Here is a 25,471-nt window from a genome sequence, read left to right on the forward strand (position 1 = left end):
GTGAGGGTAGTTTTGTTTTGAGAGGGAGAGCACCTCGCTCAAGTAGTATACCGGCCTTTGCACGGTTTTTCCTTTCTCTTTTCTTTCTACCACAACCACAACACTCACGACCCGGTTTGTTGCTGCTATGTACAACAGCATGGGTTCCCTTTCCAAAGGCGAAGCCAATACCGGTGCAGTTGCTAGCATTTTCTTTAGTTCTTTGAATGCAGCGTCTGCCTGCGGGGTCCAGACAAATGTATCGGATTTTTTCATCAGAGCATAGAGTGGCAGAGCCTTTTCTCCCAACCTCGCTTATGAACCGGCTTAGCGATGCTAAGCTTCCGGTAAATTTTTGCACATCTTTGAGATCTCGCGGTATAGTCATTCTTTCGATGGCCCGGATTTTTACCGGATTAACCTCTATCCCACGGCTTGACACGAGAAAGCCAAGCAGTTTGCCGGCAGGAACACCGAAAGTGCATTTTGCCGGATTGAGTTTCATCCGGAACCTCCGCAAGTTGTCAAATGTTTGCCTTAGATCATCGATCAAGGTTTCTTTTACCTTAGTTTTTATCATGACATCGTCCACATAGACTTGCACATTTTTTCCAATTTGATCAAACAAACACTTTTGCATACAGCGCTGGTACGTTGCACCAGCGTTGCGCAAACCGAAAGGCATAGTGACATAGCAATAAGCCCCGTGCGGGGTAATGAACGCAGTTTTTATTTGATCTTCCTTTTTCAAGGGAATTTGATGGAAACCGGAATAAGCATCCGGAAAAGACAATAGCTCACAGCCAGCGGTAGAATCGATCACTTGATCAATCCGGGGTAATGGGAAAGGATCTTTTGGGCAAGCCTTGTTCAGGTTTGTGTAGTCGATGCACATGCGCCACACCTTTGGAGCTTTGGGTTCCTCCTCTTTTTTCTTTTCGACCAGCACCGGATTGGCTAGCCACTCGGTATGCAGTACTTCCACGATGAAACCGGCAACTAGCAACTTTGTCACTTCTTCTCCAATGATCTTTCTCCTGTCTTCAGAGAACCGGCGTAAGGGTTGTCGTACCGGCTTCGCATCCTTCCGGACATTCAAAGAGTGCTCAGCCAACTCCCTCGGAACACCTACCAAGTCATCGGTAGACCAGGCAAAGATATTCCGATTCTCACGGAGGAAGTTGACGAGCGCGCTTTCCTATGCCTCACTCAGGCCAGCACCGATACGAACGGTACGCTCAGGGTATGCCAGGTCCAGCACGATGTCCTTTGCCTCCTTGGTGGGCTTGAATGCCGGTGTGCCCAAGTTGCCACTCATTGCTGCTAAGCTCAACTGTGAGGACTGAGCCAGCGCAACCGCAGTTTGCATCCTTCTTTTTTCCTCTGCAATCACCAGCGATTCTGCCAGATTTGATCCGGCGGAAGTGGTTTCCAGCGAGACCCTATAGTTTCCCACCACATTCAAGGGTCCACGAGGTGCCAGCATCTTCATCTTAAGATACGCCGTATGAGTTGAGGCCATGAACGCAGCCAATGCCGGTCTCCCCAGCAGTGCATGGTAAGGACTGTCTAGGTCCACCACCTCGAACAGAAGGTTTTCGACCCGGCAATTATCACGTCCTCCAAACGATACATCCACCCGGACTTTTCCCATGGGCGAACAGGACAATCCCGGAACGATTCCGTGGAACGTTGTGTGAGTTGGCTGGAGCATGTTTTCTGTTATCCCAAGCGTATGCATGGTGTGCCGGTACATGATATTTATGCTGCTCCCATTGTCTATCAGCACTTTACTGAATTTGACTCGAGTCGTTGGCCCATGCATGATCGGGTCCACAATGAGAGCGTAGCCACCCGGATTTGGCATTATCTTAGGGTGATCTTTGAACGACCAGGCAATCTCCTGATCCGACCATAGCATGTATTTTGGTAATGCCGGCATGACCGCGTTCACTTCCATGGAACGACGATGCACGCTTTGCTTGTCAGTTGGCTCAGTAACGAACACAACGCAAGCACATGTCCGGGTCCCGATAAGTATTCCGGCCTAAAGGTGCCGGCGGTGGCGCTTGGCTATTACCTTGTGCCACCCGATGAACTTGTTGTTGTTGCTGCCGGTTCGGCTGAGGCTGTACCGGTAGAGCATTTGCTCCGGTAAGCGGTGGTGGTGGTGGTAGGTAGGTCTTGCGATGGTGGTAGCCACGTAGTACGCCTTGTGCATGCGTTTCATCACTGCACTCTTTCAACATCAAGTCTTTTGGTCCAAGTGCAATCTTTTGTCAAATGGTTCGCAGGCCTTGCGGGATTCGGTGTGTGCCACCGGCACGGCTGATCCATAGCGGATTCCATGGTGTATCTTGTATGTTCTTGCCAATTCATTTTCGCTCACCCGGTTTCTTTTCAACCCATTGTTTTTTAGGACCCGCCCATGGCTGCGATCCGGTTTTTTGCCTCTGGCTTCCGCTGGCGCCGGAATTATCCTGCACCGCGGCTACTTGCTGCGGACCATACCTCCGATCCGGAAAATCTTCCCTTCTTTTGTTGTGCCGGTTGTCCCGGTATTGATCTTGGCGCGGTTGGCTTGTTTGCGCCGGTTCAGCTTGAACCGCCGGTTGCATTGGGTCTCCCAATGCGTAGCTATCTGCCACACGTATCATTTCTGCCAAAGTTGTTGGCATGTTTCTCTGTAGCTTTTGCCATAGCGGTGAACCTCTTCTGCACCCATTGCAAAACCAAGCAATGGCCTGTGCCTCGATTACTCCTTCACAAGAGTTTCTAGTGGAGTTCCACCGGGTCAGGTAATCCCGATCTGTTTCATTGGAGCGCTGCACGCACAGAGCGAGCCTGCTGCGGTCCTGTTTGGCCTCCGGTAGGTGCTCGCTGAAGTTGCTCACAAAAGCTTCCTCAAAGTCCAACCAGCCATTTATGCTTCCCTGCGGCAAGTTGTTAAGCCAAATGCGTGCCGGTCCTACCAGGAAAGATGGTACGATTCTCACGGCCCAGCGCCGGTTTCCTCCGCCTGTTACGGTTCCTCCGCCACCAGCAACATAAACTGCGGTCACGTAGTCCGCAAGCTAGTCTTTCGGCTTAGTGGTGCCATCATATGTTTTTGTGTCACGGGGTAACTGGAAGTTGCGAACCGGTGGTTCCTCTCTCATGATTCGTGGGCCAAAGCACTTTGGGCCCGGAGGACCTTCTGCCTCGATCATTTCAGACAAGTACACCCTATCCAGCCTGTGCCTCGCATCCCGGTCTGGTAGGCATCTTTCTCCTAACCGTGCCGCCAAAGGGTTCTGGTAGGCTGCAATTCTTTCAGTTCCTGAATCAGCTTCATCGTAACGTTCCGGTACCGCGGCTCTTGCCTCGCCGGTACCTTGGCGGAGGCATTTCCTCCTCCACATACGCTGCTCTAGGTACACGATAGTTTTGCCCGCTTTTTTCTCTACCGGCATAATCATTTCCGGCGCAGCCCTTCCCGGCATAACCAAGACCTGCCCCTTGGATTTTTCTACCGGCTTCATGTCGCCCGGCTTGTTGTTTTCCGGCAAGTACCGGATCATACACGATCATTTGCTGCGCATTCACTTCTTTTTCTTTTCTCTTGTCCGGATGGGGGACGATGCCTGCCCATGGGACTTGCTTCCGGCATTCTTTGTCGAACGCACAGATTTTGAAGCCGCAGCTTTGTTTACCTTAGCAAGCTGCTCAGTATTTTGTTCCTGAATCATGTCAAGCAACTCCCTAACACGATCCTGTTGTTTTGCTAGAGCATCTCCGGTAAGTGATTCACACAGCTCTACTGCAGCCCTAGCAGCTTTTATGGATTTATCCGGGCTACTGTACTTAGGTTTCTCTACAATGCTCAAAGATGCAGAGGTACTTTTTCCGGCAAGGATCTCCTTACGCAGATCCTGATCTAGATTGCGAGCTCTAAGCCGGTTTTCCGGTACTCTAGCCGGCTGAGCGCTGACAGAAGCAAAGCCATGGGCAGCGTTATACTCACGTAGGGTTAGGTTCAGCTCGCGCTGCGCCCGGATGATGTCCGCGCTTGCGGAGAGCAGCTTCTGTTGTTGTGCCTCCAGCTCCGCCTGAGCCGCTGCCGGATCGATGTTCTGCGCGATGGGCGTCGCCAGCACGCTCATGGCCGCTTGGAGAGGAGTCTCTGGTGGCGCTGTAGATGCAGCCGCAACTTCCTGGTTTCGCTCGGTCGGCGGCTTGGCCGTGCGCGTGGACTTCGTCTGTCCTGCGCCTTCCGTCGCAGCTCCCTTGCCGGCGTCAGCCGCGCCAACCACCAGCACTTCGACGCTGCCGGCGGCGTGGCCGCTGCGAAGTGCAGACCTTGGCGGGTCCGGAGCCACCAGCACCGGCGAGAGGCACTGGCGCTCACGGACGGTGCCGTAGTAGACGCGGAAGCTCCCGAACTCGATGACGCGGCCGTTCTTGGGGAACTTACCTCCGTTGGCGAAGCAGCCCGTATTGTCGTTGATGAAGTCCATGGAGAAGACGCGGTCGACGAGCGCGGTGACGACACGCTCGTCGGCGATGGTGAGGAGGCCCGCCCGAATATGAACTCCAGCAAGCGCAGCTGCTGGCCCTACAGTGGGCGCCAACTTTCGTCGTGGTGAACAGACAGATGCCATGGGATGGCTTAAGTTTTTTTTTTGAAACCCAAGACTGTGAGGCAAAAAGCCCCATAGTATATTATTATATTAAAGGAAAAAGTCTATGTACAAAGGAAGAAAAAAGAGAGAATGTACAACAGAAGTCACTACTGGAAAAAAGCTCTAAGGCAGAGACCTAATCCAGGAAAGTAACCTATCCTTGTGCTTCACTTTAATCCTATGTTGCAGCAATGATATATCATGAATGAATTTCCCCTTCCACTTAGTGAAAGAGCAGACTTCATCATTGAAGATCCTCCCATTTCTAAGTAACCAGATATTCCAACAGGCCAAAATTATCACTTCCATGAAAAAAGGCTTGGAGAAGCTCTTCCTGGCCCCTGCTAACACTTGTTGCATATCATTATTGCCATTCCATTCAATTTGCAGATAATTCCATATTCTGACACTGAAATTGCATTCAAAGAATAGGTGAATACGATCCTCAAAGACTCTTCCAGGACAGAGAACACAGTGCTCATCCTCTGTAACATGCCAATGTCTTCTTTTGAGCAAATCACGTGTATTTAGTCTATCTGAGATTAAAAGCCAAGCAAACACTTTATGCTTCATAATGCAACATGATTTCCAAAGCCATCTGTACACACTAGGAACTCGTATATGAGCATGGATGTGTTTGTAAAAGCATGCAGAAGTATATTGATCACCCCAAACATATACCCATTTATCCTTTTCCTGTGTCAATGGATTGGACTGCATAATGTGCTTGACCTCTATTAATTCCCGATGTGCCTGTGCAGATAGTGGCCAATAGAACATCAAGTCCAGGTCCTCCTCATTGAACATCCTCACCAAAGAGATATTAGGGAATAATGCATAAGAGAATAACCTAGGATACCTTTGACTCATGGGCAAAGATGATCCATTAACCTTCCAATTGTCTGACCAAAACAGCATAGTATCACCGCACCATGTATTACAGCTGCCACTCCTCCGAAATTATCCACTTGTTTCATAACATCACGCCACCAAAAAGATCCACAGAGCTTCTCCTCATGAGGCACTTTACCCCGATAATGTGCAAACCGAGAGCAGGTCTACCCGGGGAAGATCCTTCTTATTATAGAACTTGTCCAAATATTTGATCATCAAAGCTGCATTCTGTTTCTGAAAGTTTACAATACCCAATCCTCCTTTCAGCTTAGGCTTACATATCATGTCCCAGGCTGCCAGAGACTGCTTGGGCATACCATCCTTATCTCTCCACAGACATTGCCTTAATATTCTGTCCAATTGATTAGTCAAACCAATAGGCAACTGCAAGGAGCAAAGAAAGTGTAGTGGCATGGAAGCCAGAGCAGAGTTGATAAGCTGCAATCTTGCTCCTTGAGACAAAAAGCTAGAACTAGATGTCAATTTCCTTTCCAAACGACAAACCAATGGAGATAGTTCAGTGATAGTAGGTTTGGTAGTTCCTACAGGCAAGCCTAGATAGGTGAAAGGCATTTTCCCTACCTGACACTCAAACACGCTAGCCGACTCGTCGTAGCAAGTCATCCGGCACATTAATTGGCGAGCATACGTGATTTATCAAAATTAATCTTCAGACCAGTTGACATTGAAAATTTCCTCAAAGCATCTTTAACCAACAACAATTGGTCCTTTTCAGCAGGCAAAATCAGCAAAGTATCATCAGCATATTGCACAATGGGAAAATTAGGATCATTAGTAACAATAGGCAAAGACAGACAAACCCTCCCGCACTAAATCATTGAGGACTGAGTCGAAGCAAATCGGAACCAAACGAGATAAAACGAGAGGAGATATTGGATCCCCTTGTCTGACTCCTCTTTTACACTCAAATTGCTTCCCGGGTATACCATTCGATGAGAATGGAAGATGTGCTAGTGGTCAAAATAATCTTAGCCCAACTGATCCATTTATCATTGAAACCTTTATGCTTCATCACTTGAAGTATTGCCTCATGTTCAATGGTGTCAAAAGCCTTAGCAAAATCCAACTTAAGAAGAATGATGGGCTTTTTTGAAGCTTGACATAAGTACAAATACTCAAAAGACCAAGCCAAACAATCTTGGATAGATCTGCCTCTCAAGAACCCATACTGATTTTTGTGAATACATGATAGAATTTTATCTTGTAGTCTGTTAGCAGCCAACTTGGTAAGGAATTTCACACACACACTGGTTAAAGAGATAGGCCTAAAATCATTCACCTGTACTGGCACAGGCTTCTTGGGCACTAAGGTAATGAAAGAACCATTAATATTCTTGGGATGGCTTAAGTTGGGGCTGAATGTGCGCTAGAGGATTCGGGTGAGGGTTTTGGTTATGAGAGGAAGAACTCCGGATGGAATACCGGATGCTTTCCTGAAGAACTTGGCCTTGGCCAGAGGTAGAAGAAGAAGAACACAAGATCTATCTCAGCTAGGAATCTCTCTATTCCATGGAATTAGGTTACAAGCTATCAGACACAAGGTAGGACGTCTCTCAGGTACCCGCGCAAGGGTGTGCTCCCTCTCCTTATATAGGGGAGAGGGTGTCTTCATGAGGGAAGAAACCTAGGAAACCCTAATGGCATCTTTGACTAGACAAACTACTTTACAAAGCCTCTTTGGCTACCGGTGACGCCGGTATGTCTTTAATCAGGAGCGGTGACATCCTCCAGTACCTTTTACGTCATCACCTGCTTTTGGTGTCAGGGCTTCGATTAAAGCTGAAGTGCTTCGCTCATCCTTGTCTTCTAGCTCTTGAGAGAATCTTTGACCAGTCTTGCCGACGTGCTACAGTGCAACTTGTACCGGTAATCCGGTACCTTCTTAGCCTATTCCGGTATACCCCTCCTGGGATACCGGTATAGACTCACTTAGCCAAAAGCTTAGCAGTCCGGAATAACCTTTGAACCGGTATCTTGATAGCTCAAAGCATCCAGCTTGGCATGCCTTTGGCATACCGGGGGTCATCCCCCCAACAAAATCGCTTAGGGTTGATTTTTAATAATTGTTTGAAGTTGCAAAAGGCCATGCCTTGTTATTTTTACCACATTATTTCTACAACGAATTTAGGGTTGAGACCAGTGGGGTTGGTTAGAGCTTTTCACAAGCTTTCCAACAATACCAAATTCACAAAATTTGGCCCAATATATCTTCCTGAAATTAATTTTGAAATTGGAGCCAGTATTGAATTTGTATTAAACTGAAAATCCCAATTTCAAACACTGGGCCTGCGCGGGAAAGCTAAACGGGCCGAAACGATTTAAAAACACGAAAGCCAGCCCAACAGCGCGTCTCGCACGCGTGGGCTGCCTGGCAGGGTGGGCTCCACCTGTCAGCGACCATTAAAACGCGAAACGGTAAGTTCTGTTCTGAGCCGTAGGATTAGACTTGGATCGAACGTCGCACGGCCGTCGTCATCTCCGGCGAGAAGGGCTACTGGTGCGGCGAGGGTGGAGGTTTGGCGGGTTCACCGGAGCTCCGGCGAGGGTCGGCGAGGTGCGCAGTTACGTTGTCATCGACGGCGGTTCGTCTGGTACCGGCGGCGTCGCTGGAGGTGGCGCCAATCGTCTCCTCCTTCTGCGGCGGCTTCACGGGCTCCGATGATGCAATTGGGTGCCTCCGGTGGGCAATGTTGAGGTGGAGAGGGTGGAGGAGGTCGAGTGAGAGGAGGGGAAGCTGATGGTGTGGTGGATTGAGAGAGGGGAGTGCCCCTTTTATAGCGGCGAGGCGAGGTCGTGGTGCTGCGGTGAGGTCAGCCATGGCGACGCGTCTACAGGGGCGCAGAGAGTTGGGCGCTGACGCAGGCGGGTCGGCGACGTCAGGGCGGTCACGTAGCGCTTGATTGTGGGGAAAACGATGCAGTGACGAGGGCAGGCGAGCGTCGTCTCTATCGTGGGTACCGGCGGAGGTCGTCGACGGTATCATCGTCTACAGGGTTCCCGCGGGCCAATGGGCATGTCTGGGCGGTAGCTGGTGGCGTGGCGTTGCTTTGCTGCTGGCGAGCGGAGAGAGCAAGGGGTGGCGTAGGTCAGCGGGGCGACGTCACGCTCTGGCGCGCTCCGGTGCGTGTCCGTGCGCGTCCTGGCGTGCGCGGTGCGTCCATCGGGCGCGCGTGGGCTGGCCGGTCGTGGTGCTCTCTGGCCGACGATGGCGTGTACCAGCAAGTCCAGGAGAGTGAGAGGGATGCGTTTGACACGGCTGTGCACGATGGAGAAGCAAGGAGAGAGGGGTGCCATGTGTGTGTGCCATGCCATGCACGGCATGGTTGAATGGTGACGATGGCATGTACTAGCTCGTGTCTCTGGTGCTTGGCAAGATGTAGGGGGTACATGAGAGTACATTTGATGACCTATGGTCGATGGTTTAGGCAACAAACCACTGGACAAAGGCATGTCTGGAGTTGGCAGCAAAGTGCACACTAGGTGTTCGGTCAAATGGCCGCAAGAAGGAAATTTTCAAATTTTGAAATGAATTTTGGTGAAGTTGATTTGAATAATAAATGAGACACAATGGTGGTGGTGGGGTGCAAAATGGAGTTGGTTTGCAAAAAATCAAAATGGGCACAATCTTGAATCTGCTTTGAAGTTCCAACTTTGCTTGAGCATAACTTTGAATCTAGCAAGAATTTGCAGGCGTGGTTTTGACCAAAGTTGTTCATATTGATGAGGTCTTGGATGAGGTGCAAAGAGTTGGTATTGTTTGATTTACAAATCTCTTAATACAGAGGCTCAAAGTGGGCATCATGATATAAATGGCAGATTTGACCATTATCTCATGTGAGCTCATTTTGAATTCAAATTTGATTTGATTTGAGTTTCTTTGATTCAAATGGTGTTCTTAAGGGTTTACTAACATTCTCCAACCAATGGCACAAGCCAAATTGTCCTAGGTTAAGTATTTTCAAAAATGGCCATAAACCATATGTAAGGTTTTTTTTGAAATTTTCCATTTTCTTTCTTTTCTTTTCCTTTGCTCCACTTTGTGATCTCAAAAGATCAAAGGTAGGGTTTTAGTAATATGCATAAGTACACAAACAATCCTCATGGCAAAGTCACACAAATAATGCACCATTACTATGCATAGCACTATATGCAAATAAAAGTTTTTGTTAGGTCTAAAATTTGAAATTTGGAAACCACCTTTCTCATTGATTTGAAATTTGGGATGTTACAGCGACGACTAGGTTCCAGGTCACGGGCGGAATTCTCCGTCGTGGGTCGTTGGTCCTCTCACGCGTGAGTTTTGGGAATATAGCAAGTGCCACCAGACTTTGCAAATTTACCAAGTGGGAGTGCAAATATAGAAAGCTAGCTATAATTTTGTGTGAGGGGACCACTTATACAAAGGCTGTTGGAGCTACATTTGTGAGCTGAATTGCTATATTTTCAATTTTTAGCAATTCTAGGAAAATATACAAAGGCTCTTGGAGATGTGCAGATGACAGGTCTGAATTGTGTGATGCAGCAGAACCGCAGAAGATAAGACACGTCTTTCCTCCTCTACAGGATTTCAGAAGATTACTGTTAGTACTGTCCAGACAAAGCCTCTTTCAGAAGCACTGTGTTGCCATAAGCATCTTGCACTACATTACTGTGCTGACAAGCATCAATCGTACTAGGGATCCCATCATACCATTGGTTAGGCCCGCCCATGACAACGTTGATTGGTGATGGAAAAGAAAGCTCGTCCTGACAAATCGACGGCTCAACGGAATAGTGGCGACAAAGGAGGTTGCGGATAGGCTTCTCTCACTTGCCAAACGTAGGGAGGAACGCAGGGTGCTTCTTCATGTCATGGTGCGCGTATGGCCACGTGAGGTGGTATGATTGCTGCATATGCCATACTAGAGAGACCAAACAACCACATTCGGCGTCCTGTGCCACTGTGCTTTGACGACGGGTTGTGGGGGCATTGTGGCCAAGATGGAAGGAATCGATGAGAGCTCTCTCGCGCCGGCGCCACCCCTCGCCAATCCGCCGGCGGGTTGCCCCAACTTCGCCGTTTCTCCACCCAGCAGCCTATATTTCGCCGTCCGTCGTACCCTCTGCCTATTTTCCGCCGCCGGACAGCTCCCTCGCGTCGCTCCTTATCGACACGCCCGGCAGGTGTTCGTCCAGCTGCCTAGCCGGATGCTGGCAAAAGTGGTCAAATTCGTCGAATTATGCATGAAATTTTTCATCCAGGGATGTTTTTCTCTAAAAAACGGCAAACCTCGGGTGTGCCTACCGGGGAGACGGCTTGAACTTCGGCGCTCCCCGGGCCAAAGTTTCGTCCAATCCAGCACTAAATAGCGCCGGATTTCATCCCGGGGAGTCCCAACGGCTGGGATGCTCTAATGGCGGTGTGTAACAGACTAGTAACAACACCATACATCAACTACACCACCCAGCCTCGTTTCGAAAGGCCAATGTCCGATCTTTTTTTTTTTGAGGGTAAGCATAGCGCTTTATTAACTCAATACATTGTTATTGATACAAAGACCATCTGGAGGCTCTAGCAGCCAGACCTGACGTCCCACATTGCTCGCCGAAGCAGAGCGCGCTAGCCTATGAGCTTCAGTGTTCGAAGCTCGATTTTCATGCCTAACTGACACCCTCTCAAAGAGTGTCATGGTTTCCTTTATTTCTTGTAAAACCGAACTGTAGATTCCAGCAAATGGCCTAGACAGGTCTTGCACCACCGCTAAACAGTCTGTCGCCACCGTGATCCTCTGCAGGTGTAGATCCTGGGCTAGAGCCAGTGCTTCCCTGCACGCCATAGATTCGAGCACTGCCGGGTTCGTGATGCCTTCTATGGTCAGGCTGGAGGCCCCCAAGAAAACGCCATTTGCATCACGGCAGACCACCCCCACTGCCCCGCTTGGGCGCGACTTCGCCAAGGCTGCGTCGACGTTGAGCTTGGCACAACCCTCCACCGGTGGAATCCACCGTCTATGCCGAGGGTCAGGAGCCACGGCGGTCATCGGTGGTCGTTTCGCCAAGACAGAAAGATCCTGGAGATAACGTTGGATAAAAAGGTGAGTCGACAACGGACTCTGATACTCACCCTCATGGACCATCTTGCGCCGAGCATACCAGATGGCCCATAGAGTAACTGCAACTCTCGCAAAGTCGTCTCGCGATAGAGTCTTCATCACAACAAATAACCAGTGCTTCGCTGAAGGTTCCTCGAGCATACTGACGTGCTCCGTGACCTCTTCATCGGCTAAGGCCCAGACTGATCTCGCAACGGCGCAACTCAGCAGAGAGTGCCTCCACGAGTCCTCCTCACCGCAAATGGAGCAAGTGCTCGTAGGTGACATGTTCCTGTGGCAGCGGACATCTCCAGTCGGTAGTGACTGTTGTGCTAGCCTCCACAGAAAAAACCCGCAGCTTTGATGGTACTTGGACTTTCCACAGGCGTTGCCAATTCTTTCCATCTGTAACCGCATCTAAATTCCCTGGTCGCCCAAGCAGCCAGTCCTCACGTCTTCGCTTGGTAAGAACCAGCATGCGATATACCGATCGCACAGAAGAAGGCCATTCTTCTCATAATGCCATGCCCAGAAGTCACTTAGCCATTGTGTGCTTAGGGGTATGGATCTAATAATCTCCGCATCCATGGGAAGGAAGTATTCATCAATCACTGATGCCTTCCATGTAACACTCGATGCGTCTATGAGCGAGGACACCCTCATGGGCGGATTACTCTTCAGACATGCCAATGGGCGGAGCATAAAATCTCTAGGCAACCAGTTTTGATTCCACACATGTGTATCCTCGCCAGTTCCAATACGTCTGATCAACCCTTGTTTCATCACATCACGCCCCTCCACCAAAGCTCTCCACACATGGGAGGGGGAAGAGCCTAGCTGGGCGTCGAGGAGCTCCCCATTCGGGTAGTAGACAGCCTTGAGCACCCTAGAGCTGAGCGCTTCAGGGTTTTGCAAGATTCTCCAAGCTTGGTGCGCAAGCATAGCAAGATTTAACAACTCGATGTCGCGGAAACCGATACCGCCGAGAAAATTCGGAGAGCACATCGTCTCCCAAGAGTCCCAACTCGGTTTTCTGTTGCCATCTTTGCTACCCCACCAGAAATGTCCGGTCTTTATTAAGGACAAAAGAGAGTTACATGCAAAATAGAAGCTCCGCACCTGGCCTCGTTTCCAACGACATGGAGGAGCTGCACGGTTCTCACTGGTCATCCGTTGGGCCAGGCCCAACCGGGCAAAGGACGTCTATCTGGGTAGGGCGTAGAACTCGCTTGAACGGAGAGATAGGAGGTCCCGTCTCGTCATCTATGGGGTCACCCTATGCAACGCTTATGGCAAGCAATACAACATCGGAATGTCAGCGCAAATAAGACATGCACTAGTGGTTCATTCGGTCGTCCATCCTAGAATCGTCTGATCATCGTACTTAACAATGTCTTGTTTGGATAGTTGCCAACTTTTTGGCTTGCCAATGCTTCACTACCAACTCTAGTTCATTTTTTTAGCCAATGTTGGTCAACTTGTGGGAAAGGAATAGCTCAACCTAGATATGGCTAGCCAAAAAAAATTGTAGGGCAATTTTGGGAAAAAACCAAACACACCCTTAAATACTTTATCCAGCCTTCAAAACCCTTCTCATCTGAACTCATAATGATGTATCGTATGAGCTAACTTAGGAGAAATTGTGAGCACATGTCTTCATTAATGATTCAGAACATGAACACATAACACCTAAATTCTGATCCATTAATAGGCGGAGGTAAGTGCCACACATATTGCTCGCAATAGGCGATATGTATAGTGTTTGCGCTCATAGTCGAAATTCGACGTGGGGAAACACTGTTCGCATTTGTGGATTTTAATTTTTCGAGAAACCTGAAGAGGGCATGAAGCTCCTACCATTAATATATCTATATAAGGAGCTTAGTTTGCATGAAAAATTAGACATAAAAACCATATAGTGCCCTATTTAGAAGGGGGGAAAGGGTTGAAAAAACCACACAAACAACGAAACCTAGTAGCCGTAACATATTTCTACACTGTTGTCTCCCCCGGTCCTTTAGTTGCAAGTACTCTCCCCTTTCACAATTACCTCCTGTTTTAGCTTTAGTCAAAGTCAAAATTTGGAAAGTTTGACCAAATATTTAGGAAGAAATATAAACATCTACAATATAAAATTTATCGTATTACACTTTTCATGAATTATATTTTAAAATTATATACATTTTATAGTATGAATGTTGATATTTTTCCTTCTATTCTAGGTCAAACTTAACATATTCTAACTTTGACTAAATTCAGAACCGGGGTAATTTGACGGGAGGGGTACATCACATAGTGCATCACAATGCTAGGGATTACTCAATCGGCAGATAATGGTATCATGATAACAAACTTTTTTTCTTGTTGGTTTTGGTTGCTTATCATGCATGTCGCTCGATATCATGATATCAAACTTATTCATAAATTATTAAATTTACCTCAGCACCGATCACTTCAAGTAACAGCACAAACACCTAGGTCCCACTGGACGATGCTCCACCTTACATTATTGTCACGACCACATAATCGAAATGAAACATGGAGCTAGAGATCGAGCCACTCGGTCGGGATCTAACCAATCATTCGGTTCACTTGACGCGGCGGCACAGGGTAACGCCGTCGGCGATGGGGAGGACGCAGGCCTCGACGCGGTCGTCGGCCGCAACGGCAGCGTTGAACTCCACCATGTAGTCCCGCACCACGCGGTCGTACTCGGAGCTGCCCGGCGTGTCGCGGGGCATCGCCACGGAGCCGCCCCAGAGCGTGTTGTCGTAGGCGATGGTGCCGCCGACGCGCACCAGCCGCAGCAGACGCTCGTGGTACCCGCCGTACTGCAGCTTGTCTGCGTCGGCGTACGCGAAGTCGAACGTGCCGCCTCCGTCTTCGTCGTCCAGGATCCCGTCGAGCACGGCGAGCCCGTCGCCCTCGCGGAAGTCCACCTTGTGCGCCACGCCGGCCTTCTCGATCACCGGCCGGCCCAGCTCGTAGTACTCGCTGTTCACGTCGATGGCCACCACCTAAGCACGCACACGTCGTGTTTGATCTCAGTATCTGCAGTATCAAGCATGCATCGATGCTGTACCGAGGTGAACGAAATAGACCTTGCCATCGGCGGGGAGGGCAAGAGCGGTGGAGAGCAGCGAGTAGCCGGTGAAGACGCCGACCTCGATGGTGTTCCTGGCGCCGATCATCTTGAGCAGGACGGAGAAGAACTGCATCTGGTCCGGGGACGATCCCATGAAAGACCTAGCCAGCAACAACACGCAACGTAAGCAGATTCCAGAGGGTTGTTACCAGTGATCATATGCAGAAGGTACCGTACGTACATGGGATGCTGCTGTGTGATGAGGCGGAGCTCGCGCACGCGCTCGTGCTCCCGGGGTACACCGTCGTCTCCAGCACGTACTGCATACGCACGCAGATTAATTAATCTCAGACTCATCAAAGACACCAGACCCACAATTTGAAGAGCTCATGTGCATCATACGTACCTCCAGGATCGAGTCGTCGGCGAGGAGAGTGTTGCTGTCCGGCCGGTACGTCGCCATGGATCTCTCTCTCTCTCTCTCTCTCTCTCTCTCTCTAGCGTAGTGTGAGTGTGTGTCTGCTATCTATGGTTCTACACTATGTACATCTATTGGCTTGTCTCTTTACATGTGCGGTGCGAATTCGACGAGGGTTCACATAATCGATCCCATCGCTGGGACAATCAGCTAGGTAGCTTCATGCTGAAGCCCAATAAATGGTTGGTGATGTAATCGTAACAAATGAAGCGGGGAAATCCAGTTTACTGATTTCGAACTCTTAGAGCATCCCCACTCGTTGACGCTCCCCACGTCCAAATCCGGCGAAATTTTCGTCCGGATTGGACGAAAATTTGGCCTGGGGGCAGTATATTTCCAGTCGTGTGCTCCCCAAGCGGCGTTTCTCGGGGAAAAAGAGGATGGCCCGGGGAGTCCGGACGAAAGAGGAGACACGTGGGCTTGGGCGATTGGTTTTGCTCCATCCGGAGTCCCCGAGCGCTCCCTGGGGGGCCGGGGATGGCGTGGGATCGCCGGATGAATTTAGGCCCAAATCCGGATGAAAACGAGAACCTGGGGGCGCGACGGGGCCGTTTTTCGCCGTCCGGATGTAAAAAACGGCTCGTGGGGGGCTTCTCGGGGAGACGAGCGGAGATGCTCTTACAGTTTCTGTGTACCTCATGTGTTACTAGCAACGGATGCCCTTCTGTAGATCGTAGGTGATAGCATCGCCAAAAATCACGCCATGCCAACATCCTCCACGCTTTCGCCAGCAGCAACTGGCCACTGCCACATCTGGCGAAAAAAAAAACACCACAAAATCAACCGCATCGGTTTCAGCAGCTCTAGGGAGCAGAGTCCAGGGGCGTCCTCTCTGCAGCTGATGGAAAATTCGGCAACCGGTGGCTGAGTTGCAGGGAAGTTGTTTTCTTTTTTTTTGAAACGAGGGCAAAAGCTTTGCCCATTTCATTGATTAAGCAAGGAGTTTACAAGAAAACAAAAGACTATTATTACAAAAGAGTATTACTCTCCCGGCATCAAATGGCCCAAATGTTTCGCACCGGCAAGAACCCAAAGACGTGCCTCTTTTATGACCCTATCGAAGATGATTTGTAGCGGTGCTTGCTTGTTCTTGAAGACCCTATCGTTTCGCTCATTCCAAACCTCCCAAATGATGAGCATAAAAAGCGTGGCTAGCCCTCTTCGGCCATTACCCGAGGTCGATATATTCCACCATTCCGGAAAAGAGAGGTCCGCCCAATTGATTGTGCGTAGCGTATGAAGGCCCAACCACTCCTTAGCTTTGTTCCATAACCGCAAGGTGAAGCGGCAATGCACGAAAAGGTGGTCGGCGGACTCGATGCAACATTTGCAAAGGGGGCACAGATCACAATTTGGCCATCCGCGCTTGGCCAAACGGTCGGCCGTCCAAATCCTATTTTGGTAAACAAGCCAAATAAAAACTTGATCTTGGGAGGGGCCCAATTCTTCCAAACCGACTTGTGGAGAGTTGAGATAGTGGACCCGAGGAATTGCACCTCATAAGCGGATTTGGTATTGTATTGCCCATCTTCAGTGAGCCTCCACGAGATATCATCCTCGATGTTGTCAACGAGATTGAAATTTTGTATGAGGTTCCAAAGCTTCATGAATTGGGATAGGTGGTCGAGGGAAAAGTCATGGTTGAAGACAATCTTTTGCACCCATGCACTATCATGCAAGGCTTGCGCAACCTTCCAATTTTTTCTCTTAGAAGAGGCAAAGATCAATGGCGCAACGTCGATTGGCCTTTTTCCCTCAAGCCATGGAGCATGCCAAAAGGGGGTCTTTTTCCCATTTCCAACCGTGATGCAAGTGGCGGTATAGAATAAATCCATGTCTTGTTCCATGCAAGGGTTCCCGGATCCCCTCCAAATTTTGTTGGGGTCCTTCCACTCTAGCCATGGCCACCGGAGGCGAAGAGCCGTCGCAAATTTGTCGGTGTGCAAAATGCCAAGGCCCCCATATTCTTAGGCCGACAAACCATTTTCCAATTCACCTTGCACTTTGCCCCCGTGGTGTGGTCCTTCCCGGCCCAAAGGAACGTACGCTCGATCTTGTTGATGAAGGTGATAGTGCTTGTCGGGATAGATAGCGGGGTAAGGTAGTAAATCGCTTGAGAGGCAATGACGGACTTGACAAGAGCGGCCCGTCCGGCCGTGGTGATGTATTTCCCATTCCAAGTGGGTAGCTTCCCGGCACATTTATCCTCAAGGTGTTGGATGTCTCCCCTCTTGAGGCACCTAACCGTAAGGGGGAGCTCAAGTTTTCGAATTTTGAAAGTCCTAGGCCTCTTAGGGCCACTATCATCGGCGAGAAGAAGGGGGCAATGGTCCGAAAGCGAAGAGGAAAGGGCGTAGAGGACATGATTGCCAAAGCGAAGATCCCAATCCTCATTGCAATAGCAAGCATTGAGCTTGCATAAAGTTGGGCTCACCCTCTCATTTGACCACGTGAAACGACGGTTTTGCAAATGGATCTCATTGAGCTCACAGTTTTGGATGGCATCCCTAAAACGAAGCATGCGACTGCGGTTGACATTGCCTTTGCTCTTGTCTCTTGCCCTCCTGATTTGGTTGAAGTCACCAAGAACAAGCCACCGCACCCCTTGGGGGGTTTGAGGGAAATGAGCTCGGCGAAGAATTGGTCTTTTAAAGTGCTATCCGTGGGTCCGTAGACGGTAGTAATCTTGAAGTCTCCCTCCTCCACAGGGTTCAGCAAATGGACATCCGCGGACAAACAAAAGTCATAGAGGGCCACATTGTCTATGGCGACGACTGATTCATCCCAAAGAAGAAGAATACCACCCCAGGTACCGTTCGTCGGCTTTTCGGCAAAACCTCTCAAACGATTCCCTCCAATGTAAAAGGCATCGAAGCTCGAGATAGAGCTTAGCTTGGTTTCTTGCAAGCACACCAAGTGACAAGAAGAATTTGCGATGGTCCCGTGTATGGTATCTTTACTATCTTGGTCATTCATGCCTCTCACATTCCATCCCATAATGTTTACAGGTTGTTCTAACATTTGACACGCAGGGTCCCAGCAGGCAAACGAGCAAGGTGACAACACAGACCAGTCCATAGATAGATAACGGTGGCACAAACTAACAGAAGGAAAGACATCACAAGCAGCTGCATCAACAACAAGCAGCCAAGACAAACACACACCACCCAGGCTGAAATCCAGCCAAGATGAAACTACCAGGCAGGTTGCATCTGCCAGACAACACATGCAACGACAACAGAGAATACGGTTGTTTTGCTAACATCGAAACTAGGCTGACTCTAACACATGATCAGCAGCAGTCAGGCATCCACGGAGATGCCATCTACGTCATTAGCATGATCGAGAGCCGCTGCACCACCATAAGCCAGCATCGCGGCGTCGTTGGCCTCGTCTTCCTCAGAGCCCACCTTGAACATGGCCATCATTGCGCTGAGCACGTCGTCGCCACTCCTCCCCTTGAAGAGATGTGCAAACTCCGCCATGGCTCTCTCCGTAATTTCTTCCCCGTCCTTGACGATCCCTAGGCCTCTGCACACCATTGCTTCCGCCAACTTTGCCACCGGAGCCCCTGCCTCTTTTGCTTGTTGTGGGCAGGAGCCTTCCTCAGAGAGAAACCCACTGTCCTGGTGATATCCTTGCCCGCAAGGGTCTTCCTCCTGTCCACCGGGCGCGCCGGCGGTGAAGACATCGGCGGGCGAGAGCAGCGCGGGCTGCACGGCGACGAACAGCGGAGCCATTGGCCCGGAACCAGCAGCAGCGGACAACTCAGGGGAAGCTGCCACCGTGCGTGCCGTCCGCGGAGTGGGCTCACGCATGCGTGCCGGTGATCCATCGCAGGTGAGCGTCGGCGTGCGAGGTTCCGGTGAAGCCTCAAAGCCCGGGGGCCTGGAGGTAGGGCTGACGTCGATGAGGACCTCCGACGCGAGCATCGCCAGCGCCAGCCTAGCGTCGTCCGAGGACGGCGGCCAAGGCGAGAGCAGGAGTGCCGCGCCCACCTCAGGGGACAGGACCAGCAGCATGTCCTGGCCCGAGCCCTTGGTAGTCGGTGACGACGGGATGACGGAGGTTGGGGACGACGGCGGGTCCGGCGTTGTAGGCGGTGTCATCGCAGCGCGCGAGCGGCCCTGGTGGCCCGAGGCGAGGCCGAGCGAGCCCTGGACCTTCCCAGGCGGCGTGATGGCCCTTGGAAGACCGCGTCGAGGGCGTCTCCATCGCCCAAGCCAAAACCCCAGCTTCTGGGCATGCCAAGCCCCTCGTCCGCCAGCGTGGAGACGCGCAGCCCATCCTGCTGTACCTCAGCCTCAGAGTGCACCCTGCCCGTGTCCGCCAGCACGAGCGACAGCACCGGGACCTGCTCTATCATTGCAGGCGAACCAGCATCAACCATTACCTTGGTGGGCAGCAACAGCTGCTGATGGCCACCGTCCCTGCGTCTGCCCCCCTCGCGATGAGAGGAGCGCTCGCGATGTCTACCCGCCCTGGCCTCCATCTCTGGCCCTTGGACCAGCTCCACGCGACAGGCTTCTCCGCAGCGTTTCACGCCACCCGCGTGCGCCATCACGACCGTGGCGGCGATCATCATCGTCCTCGTCCCTTCGTCCACCTCCTCTGCCGTTGCCGCCCTCCAGGAGCCTCTCCGACCTGTCGCGCATGAGGCGCTCACCATCAACCACGCCCCACCTCCATGAGAACTTACCGGGCATGGGCGCCTCCTCCACCGTCTTGTCCTCGAGGATGTCGAGGTACACGATGCACCTCCGCTGCAGACCGCGACGCCCAGGCTCCGGCGCCACATTGCTAGGCCCAGGCAGAGTAACCCAGCGCACCCGAGGCACGAGGCCAGGGTGCTCGACCCATGCCCAGAGGCACAACGCCTTGGTGTACTTCTTCAGCTTGCATGCGTCCTCGACGTAGTCCAGAGAGCATGCCCGCCCAATCACCTGCTGCACGGACACATTGTCGTTCCACAGGTACAGAGGAACATTCTCGACACAGAGGCGCACGTGCTGGCGCAGGTCGACGTTGTCCGCGTTGTCCTCCAGTATCCATGGCCTGACCTGGATCGCGTGACCCTCGAAGGAGAAATCATGGCGAGCGACAGCGTCGGCGCGGTGGTGCGGGAAGATGAAGCGGACGAGGAACGGCTCCATGAAGTGTTCCGTGATGGTCACAGCCTCGTCCAGCACGCCGAAGGTGCTGCAGATGGCCTTCTTCAAGATCGCCTTGGCGGCCCGCTCCGGCTCGCGGACAAACCTCGCGTACGCCAAGGTGGACAGCAGGGTCGTCGCCTCCGCGCTCATCTCCGGGGTGACATGGATCACCACGAAGTCCTCCGCCGGCCTTGGAATGTCTTCGAGGCGCGACATGGTTGGCGCCGGAGCGGCGTCGAGTGGCCGAGCTTGGCCTTGGGGAGCTGGAGCAGGTGCAGTAGGTCGGGGCGCGACAGCACGCCGAGCAGCGGACGAAGCAGGGAAAGGGGAGGCGGTTGGCGAGGGGGCTGGTTCCCAGGGATGGTGGCAGCCAAGCACGTGGTGGCCTGAGCGGAAGCAGCGGCGGCACTTTACAGGTTCCCTGCACTCATTACCTCTGTGCCCCAGCCTGCCCTTGTATAGGCAGTGGAAGTAGCGAGGTCCCTGGAGTCAGGCTGGCGGAGGAGGCCGTTGGCCGCCATTGAATGCCCCAGGCCTTGATGGCAAAGCCGGGCGGCGCGGCTGCGGCTGAGGCGACAGCCATCCCTCTCGCCGACTGTGGCGTGCGTGGCCACTCTCCTCGAGCCCCGCGCGGTGCAGGGAAGTTGTGGAGTTGCGTGCGTCCGGGCGGTGCTGCAGTGTAGGGCGTCGCGGGTGTTGGCGTTCAGGCGTCCAGGTCGGCCTCGCTTCTCAGCGCCTCCCGTGCAGGCTATCACAGAGCTGTTGTGGGATGGAGGTCGAACGGGTCGGCAGTAGGGCGCGGCGAGAGTGTTGCGACCGCAGTAGGGCGTTGGTGGTGGGAATGTGGGATCCTAGGAGGGCAGCGGCGGCGAGCAGCGGCGATGAGTTGTCTCGGGTGAACGGTTTATGTTTTCTTTTCGAGGCAATAACACTCGACATACAACAACTTGCGCGGTGAGTGCAAATTAGTACAAGAACTTACAAAATGGGGTGAACCGGTACATCAACTTGTAATCCATGTGCAAAACTGGTCCAAAACGTCACGGTGATTACACGTGGCACTGTTTTATTTGCACGAAACCCCCAAAGTTTGATAGAAATCAGGGCGAGTACCTAAGGTACTCAGATCCCTTTTTCGTCCCGTCGGTGGCCTCCGTTGCCTCCATCATCTGCGTGCAGTGCCGGAGCGCACCCACGGGCGGCGGCCAGGGCAGAGCAGCACCAGGGAGACGCCCGTGCCGAATTCGTGTGTGGTTTTAGCGCCCGTGGCTGGGTTGGGTCGTGGGTCACCGCTTCTCTTTCGGCTGCAACGGGTTTATGCATGTAGCGTGGCGGCAAAACTGAAAGAAGGTAGCGCGGGTTAGCAGCGATTCTTGTGACGCGCGCAAGACACGCTTGTCTGGCTGCACCAAGCACCATGTAAGCTTTCTGTGAGGGAACAAATTAGTCAGCTGAAACGGTGATCCTCTTGCGGGTCGCTGGCATCACAGATGAGATTGCGCTGCGCACGCCATCCAGAGTGTGGGAGCACAGCCTCAATCCGTCGGCCGGCAGCCAGGCATGGCACGCTAGCGCGTGCCAAATTTAGGCGGCTTGCGATGTTGGAGAGCATGGCCGTGATCATCTTAATTATGCTCCTGCGTGAGCGTGCATGCATCGCTTTCCGATGAACATGCATGAGCTGGTTTGTGTATGTGAAGGTAGCTCCGCTGCCGGCCGTTACCGCTGAACATATAGGAAGCTAACCAAATTGAGCGTGTGTATGAGTGTATCTGCTGATGGGGTTTAGCAAACCAGTCTGCTCTATTTTTGTGCTGCATCTGGGATTTAGAAAGGTGGATACCGACCAATTGACAAGAAGCATGGCAGGTCAGCCAGGACTAGGTCGGCTACCGAGCCTTCTGTCACGGGCAAGGCGACGGAGGAGTGATCCCCAGCTACACGGGGTGAAGCGGCAGCGGCGGTCATCGGGTCAACGGCCAAGTCTACGAGTTGGCAGCCAACAACGGTGCGAAATAGGAGCATGGTCTAGCAGATGGTGGCAGGCTCATGTCCGCGGCGGTATGTAGACCTTTAACCTCGCGAAGAAAGTGAAAACAACGGATGCCACAACGAGATAAAAAAAAGTCACCACGCGCAGAAGGTTGAATCAATGGAGGCGACCGACATGCAGGATAAAAAGTGGTCTACAACTTACCCCGATTTCTGTCAAATATTGGATGTTTCGTGCAAATAAAACAGCGCCACGTGTAATCACCATAACGTTTTGGACCAGTTTTGCACATGGATTACAAGTTGATGTACCGGTTCACCCCATTTTGCAAGTTCTTGTACTAATGTGCACGGGGCGCAAGTTGTTGTACGTCCGGTGTCATTATCTCTTTCTTTTGTTTAGGGGAGGGTGAACGGTTTGTGTTCGGAAAACCTGGGTTAGTGGGGAAAACAAGTGATTACCACGGTGGGAGTTGTCCGCCTCCGTTAAACATGGATTAACTCTGAAGCGTTGGATATGCTGCTTGTACGGTCACGATTTGTTGGATGAAACTCTCTGGATCTTTTATTAGTAGTGTTGATGTTGATGTTGACTAGTACCCTTGTGAAAGACCCTCACTGTTGGTGTTGCAACCGGCGAGAACTTTGTTGCCCTTGGGGCTCATGTACCGGTGTTGTGTTATTTCTAGGTAAGGTGGTGGGGTATGTCATTCTTCATTTAGGACGCTATTACTTCTCATCCTGGTTTAGGACAGTGCTTCGGTGACTTTGCCAGCCTCCAAAGTCAGTGACTTTGAGTCACTTACATGTGGGGTTAAGTGAGGTCCACATAATAAAGGGTCCACATGTCAGTCACCCAAAGTCACTGGAAAGTCAGCCTGACAAAGTCACCGAAGCTCAATCCCCTGATTTATAGGTCTCGCGGTATTTTTAGGTCATAAATCTGACCAACATAATACAAGCATACTCACTCTATGCTAAGATATAGTGCTAATAAGATTTTTTGAAAGTCAACCAGTGTGAACTTGAACCAAGTTTATACAAAAAAGTATTAAAATCTAGAACATCAAATCAATACTATTTGATTCATCTTATATGCAAAAATATATATAATTAGCTACTTTCTAGTGGTATAATTTTTATATTATGTAATTTAAATTATGTTAACGAAATTAACAATTTAGGGATGTGCACGTGCCTATGTGCTATCTTACGTCCGTGTCTTTGCTATAAATTAGGCGCCTCATTTTATTAAGTCTAAGTTAATTTCTTAGCCATTTGATCTTTTTCGTGATCCGTGCTAATACGGGAAATGCGAGTGGAACTGATTTTTTAGTCGCGCACGAGTTGCAGGCTTGCAGCTCATATTTTCTTAGTTACCCAACAGTTGTAACTAATATTTTTTTCAGTTGCATATATAGTTTGCAACTGATATTTTGTTTGGTTGTATATGGCTTGTAACTGATATTTTTACAATTGCGCATATTTGCAACTTGTAATTTTTTCCGATTGCACACAGACTGTAATTGATATTTTGTCAGTTGCGTGCTAGTTGCAACTGATATTTTCTCAGTTTCGTATAATTTTTCAACTAATATTTTCTCAGTTACATACGGGATCATATTTTATTGGTTGTGCATGGTTTCAGTTTACGTATGCAAATTAAATAGCTAAGAAATCAACTTAGACTTAATAAAATTCAAAATCAGGAGCTGCTCCCGATAAAAAGAAGCTTCCACTCGTGTTCGCGAAACAACATGAAAAGAAAAACATGGTTTGGTTGCTGTACAAAGATTCACAAATCACATCACATCACAAAGCACTCTGAAACGGTAAAGCCTACCAAAATCATCCTAAAACTGATTGCCTAATCCTGCACAGCCACCACCGGCGGCGCAGCCCGATCGCCTAGCCTCTCCAAGCTCTCTGTTCCCTCTGTTTCTCCCGCTTCGATAGCTTCCAACACCTCCCTCAGCACGCGCTCCTCGTCCACGGACAGCTCCTCCATGGCCTCCTCCAGCTGCGCCACCAGCTCCGGATCAAACACCGCGCGTCGCTCTCCATGTTCCTCGGACTCAGACGGCACTGCCGCTACTTTTCCAAACTTGGGCGTGGCGTAGGAGCCCGGCGAGAAGATCTGCCCTCCGCCGAGCAGCCAGTCCCTCAGGCTGCCGGACTTGCTGAAGTCGAAGCCCGCCGGCGCCGGCGCGCTCAGCTCCCCGAGCTGCCTCGCCCGCGCCCGCCTCTTCGCGCCGCGGGCCTCTCCTTGTCCGGGCGTCGCGCTGGTCGCCGTGGCCACTGCGTCTTGCTCCGAGGAGCTGCTCTCCGGGAGCCGCGGTGGCAAAACCGACACATCTGGTTCGAGAGCTAGTGCTGCTGAAGGCTCCGGTTGCTCCGGCGAGCTGCTCTGCTGTGGCGTCGGCGACCCCGATGCGTCCGGTTCGGACGCTAGTACTGTCCTTTTCTCCGGTTGCTCCGGCGAGCTGCACCGCGTCACCATCGCGTCGAACTCTTCCAAGGTGCGGAAGCTCCTCGCGCTCCCGCCGGCGCCATCCGACAAGCACCGAGGCGAAATTTTCGCGCCTTCCTTCCGGTCATCCCGCCGTTCGCGTTCTTCATCTTCTTCTTCGGCGGTGTTGTATTCTTCCTCCTCCAGCCCGGCTAGAAGATCAGACACGTTGATCGTCTCGATCTTGGACGCCGCCGCCGCCGGCGCTCTGCTCTGGTCGGAGGCGTCGGCCTTGCTCCTCCTGGCGGCGGCGCTGGAGGTGCGGAGGAGGGCGAGGAACTGGTCGCCGCTGCTCTTGGAGTTGGAGAGGATGATGTCCTCGACCAGGCCGCTCCTCTGGAACCCCCGGTTGGCCTTCTCCTGGAGGCTCCCCGACCTCGTCAGGATCTTGGAGGAGATGCACCCCATCGATCGATACCTTCCGCTCCAACCAGCCTGAATCACAACGAAACACACTATACTTAACTCCAGATGATCTGAAAGCTTATTCTTCTCTCAATTCCGACAACCTAACGATCTGATCGAACCAGAAAGGGGAGTATAAACAAGAATTGAGAAGCTTCGTTACCTGATGGAACTGGCTCGTCACAAAGAAGCTTCGCGGTGTCAGGAACAGATTAGCACTACT

At 51.3% G+C, this 25,471-nt stretch overlaps 1 protein-coding gene and 1 pseudogene across 1 annotated transcript; both read right to left on the reverse strand.

The window, feature by feature from the left end:
• Positions 1–14,112: 14,112 nt before the first annotated feature.
• Positions 14,113–15,174, reverse strand: LOC124684562 (annotated as a pseudogene).
• Positions 15,175–24,159: 8,985 nt separating this feature from the next.
• Positions 24,160–25,251, reverse strand: LOC124664716. Its single transcript, XM_047202169.1, has one exon. It carries the CDS (start codon positions 25,249–25,251, stop codon positions 24,202–24,204), a length of 1,050 nt encoding a protein of 349 aa, XP_047058125.1. The 3' UTR covers positions 24,160–24,201.
• Between the last annotated feature and the right edge of the window lie 220 nt (positions 25,252–25,471).

The sequence above is a fragment of the Lolium rigidum genome, chromosome 1 (genome assembly GCF_022539505.1).
Source record: "Lolium rigidum isolate FL_2022 chromosome 1, APGP_CSIRO_Lrig_0.1, whole genome shotgun sequence".
In the NCBI taxonomy this organism is placed as follows: domain Eukaryota; kingdom Viridiplantae; phylum Streptophyta; class Magnoliopsida; order Poales; family Poaceae; genus Lolium; species Lolium rigidum.

Excerpts from the sequence above, each read along its gene's own strand:
- LOC124664716 (XM_047202169.1), bottom strand. The coding sequence starts at position 25,251 with ATGGGGTGCATCTCCTCCAAGATCCTGACGAGGTCGGGGAGCCTCCAG.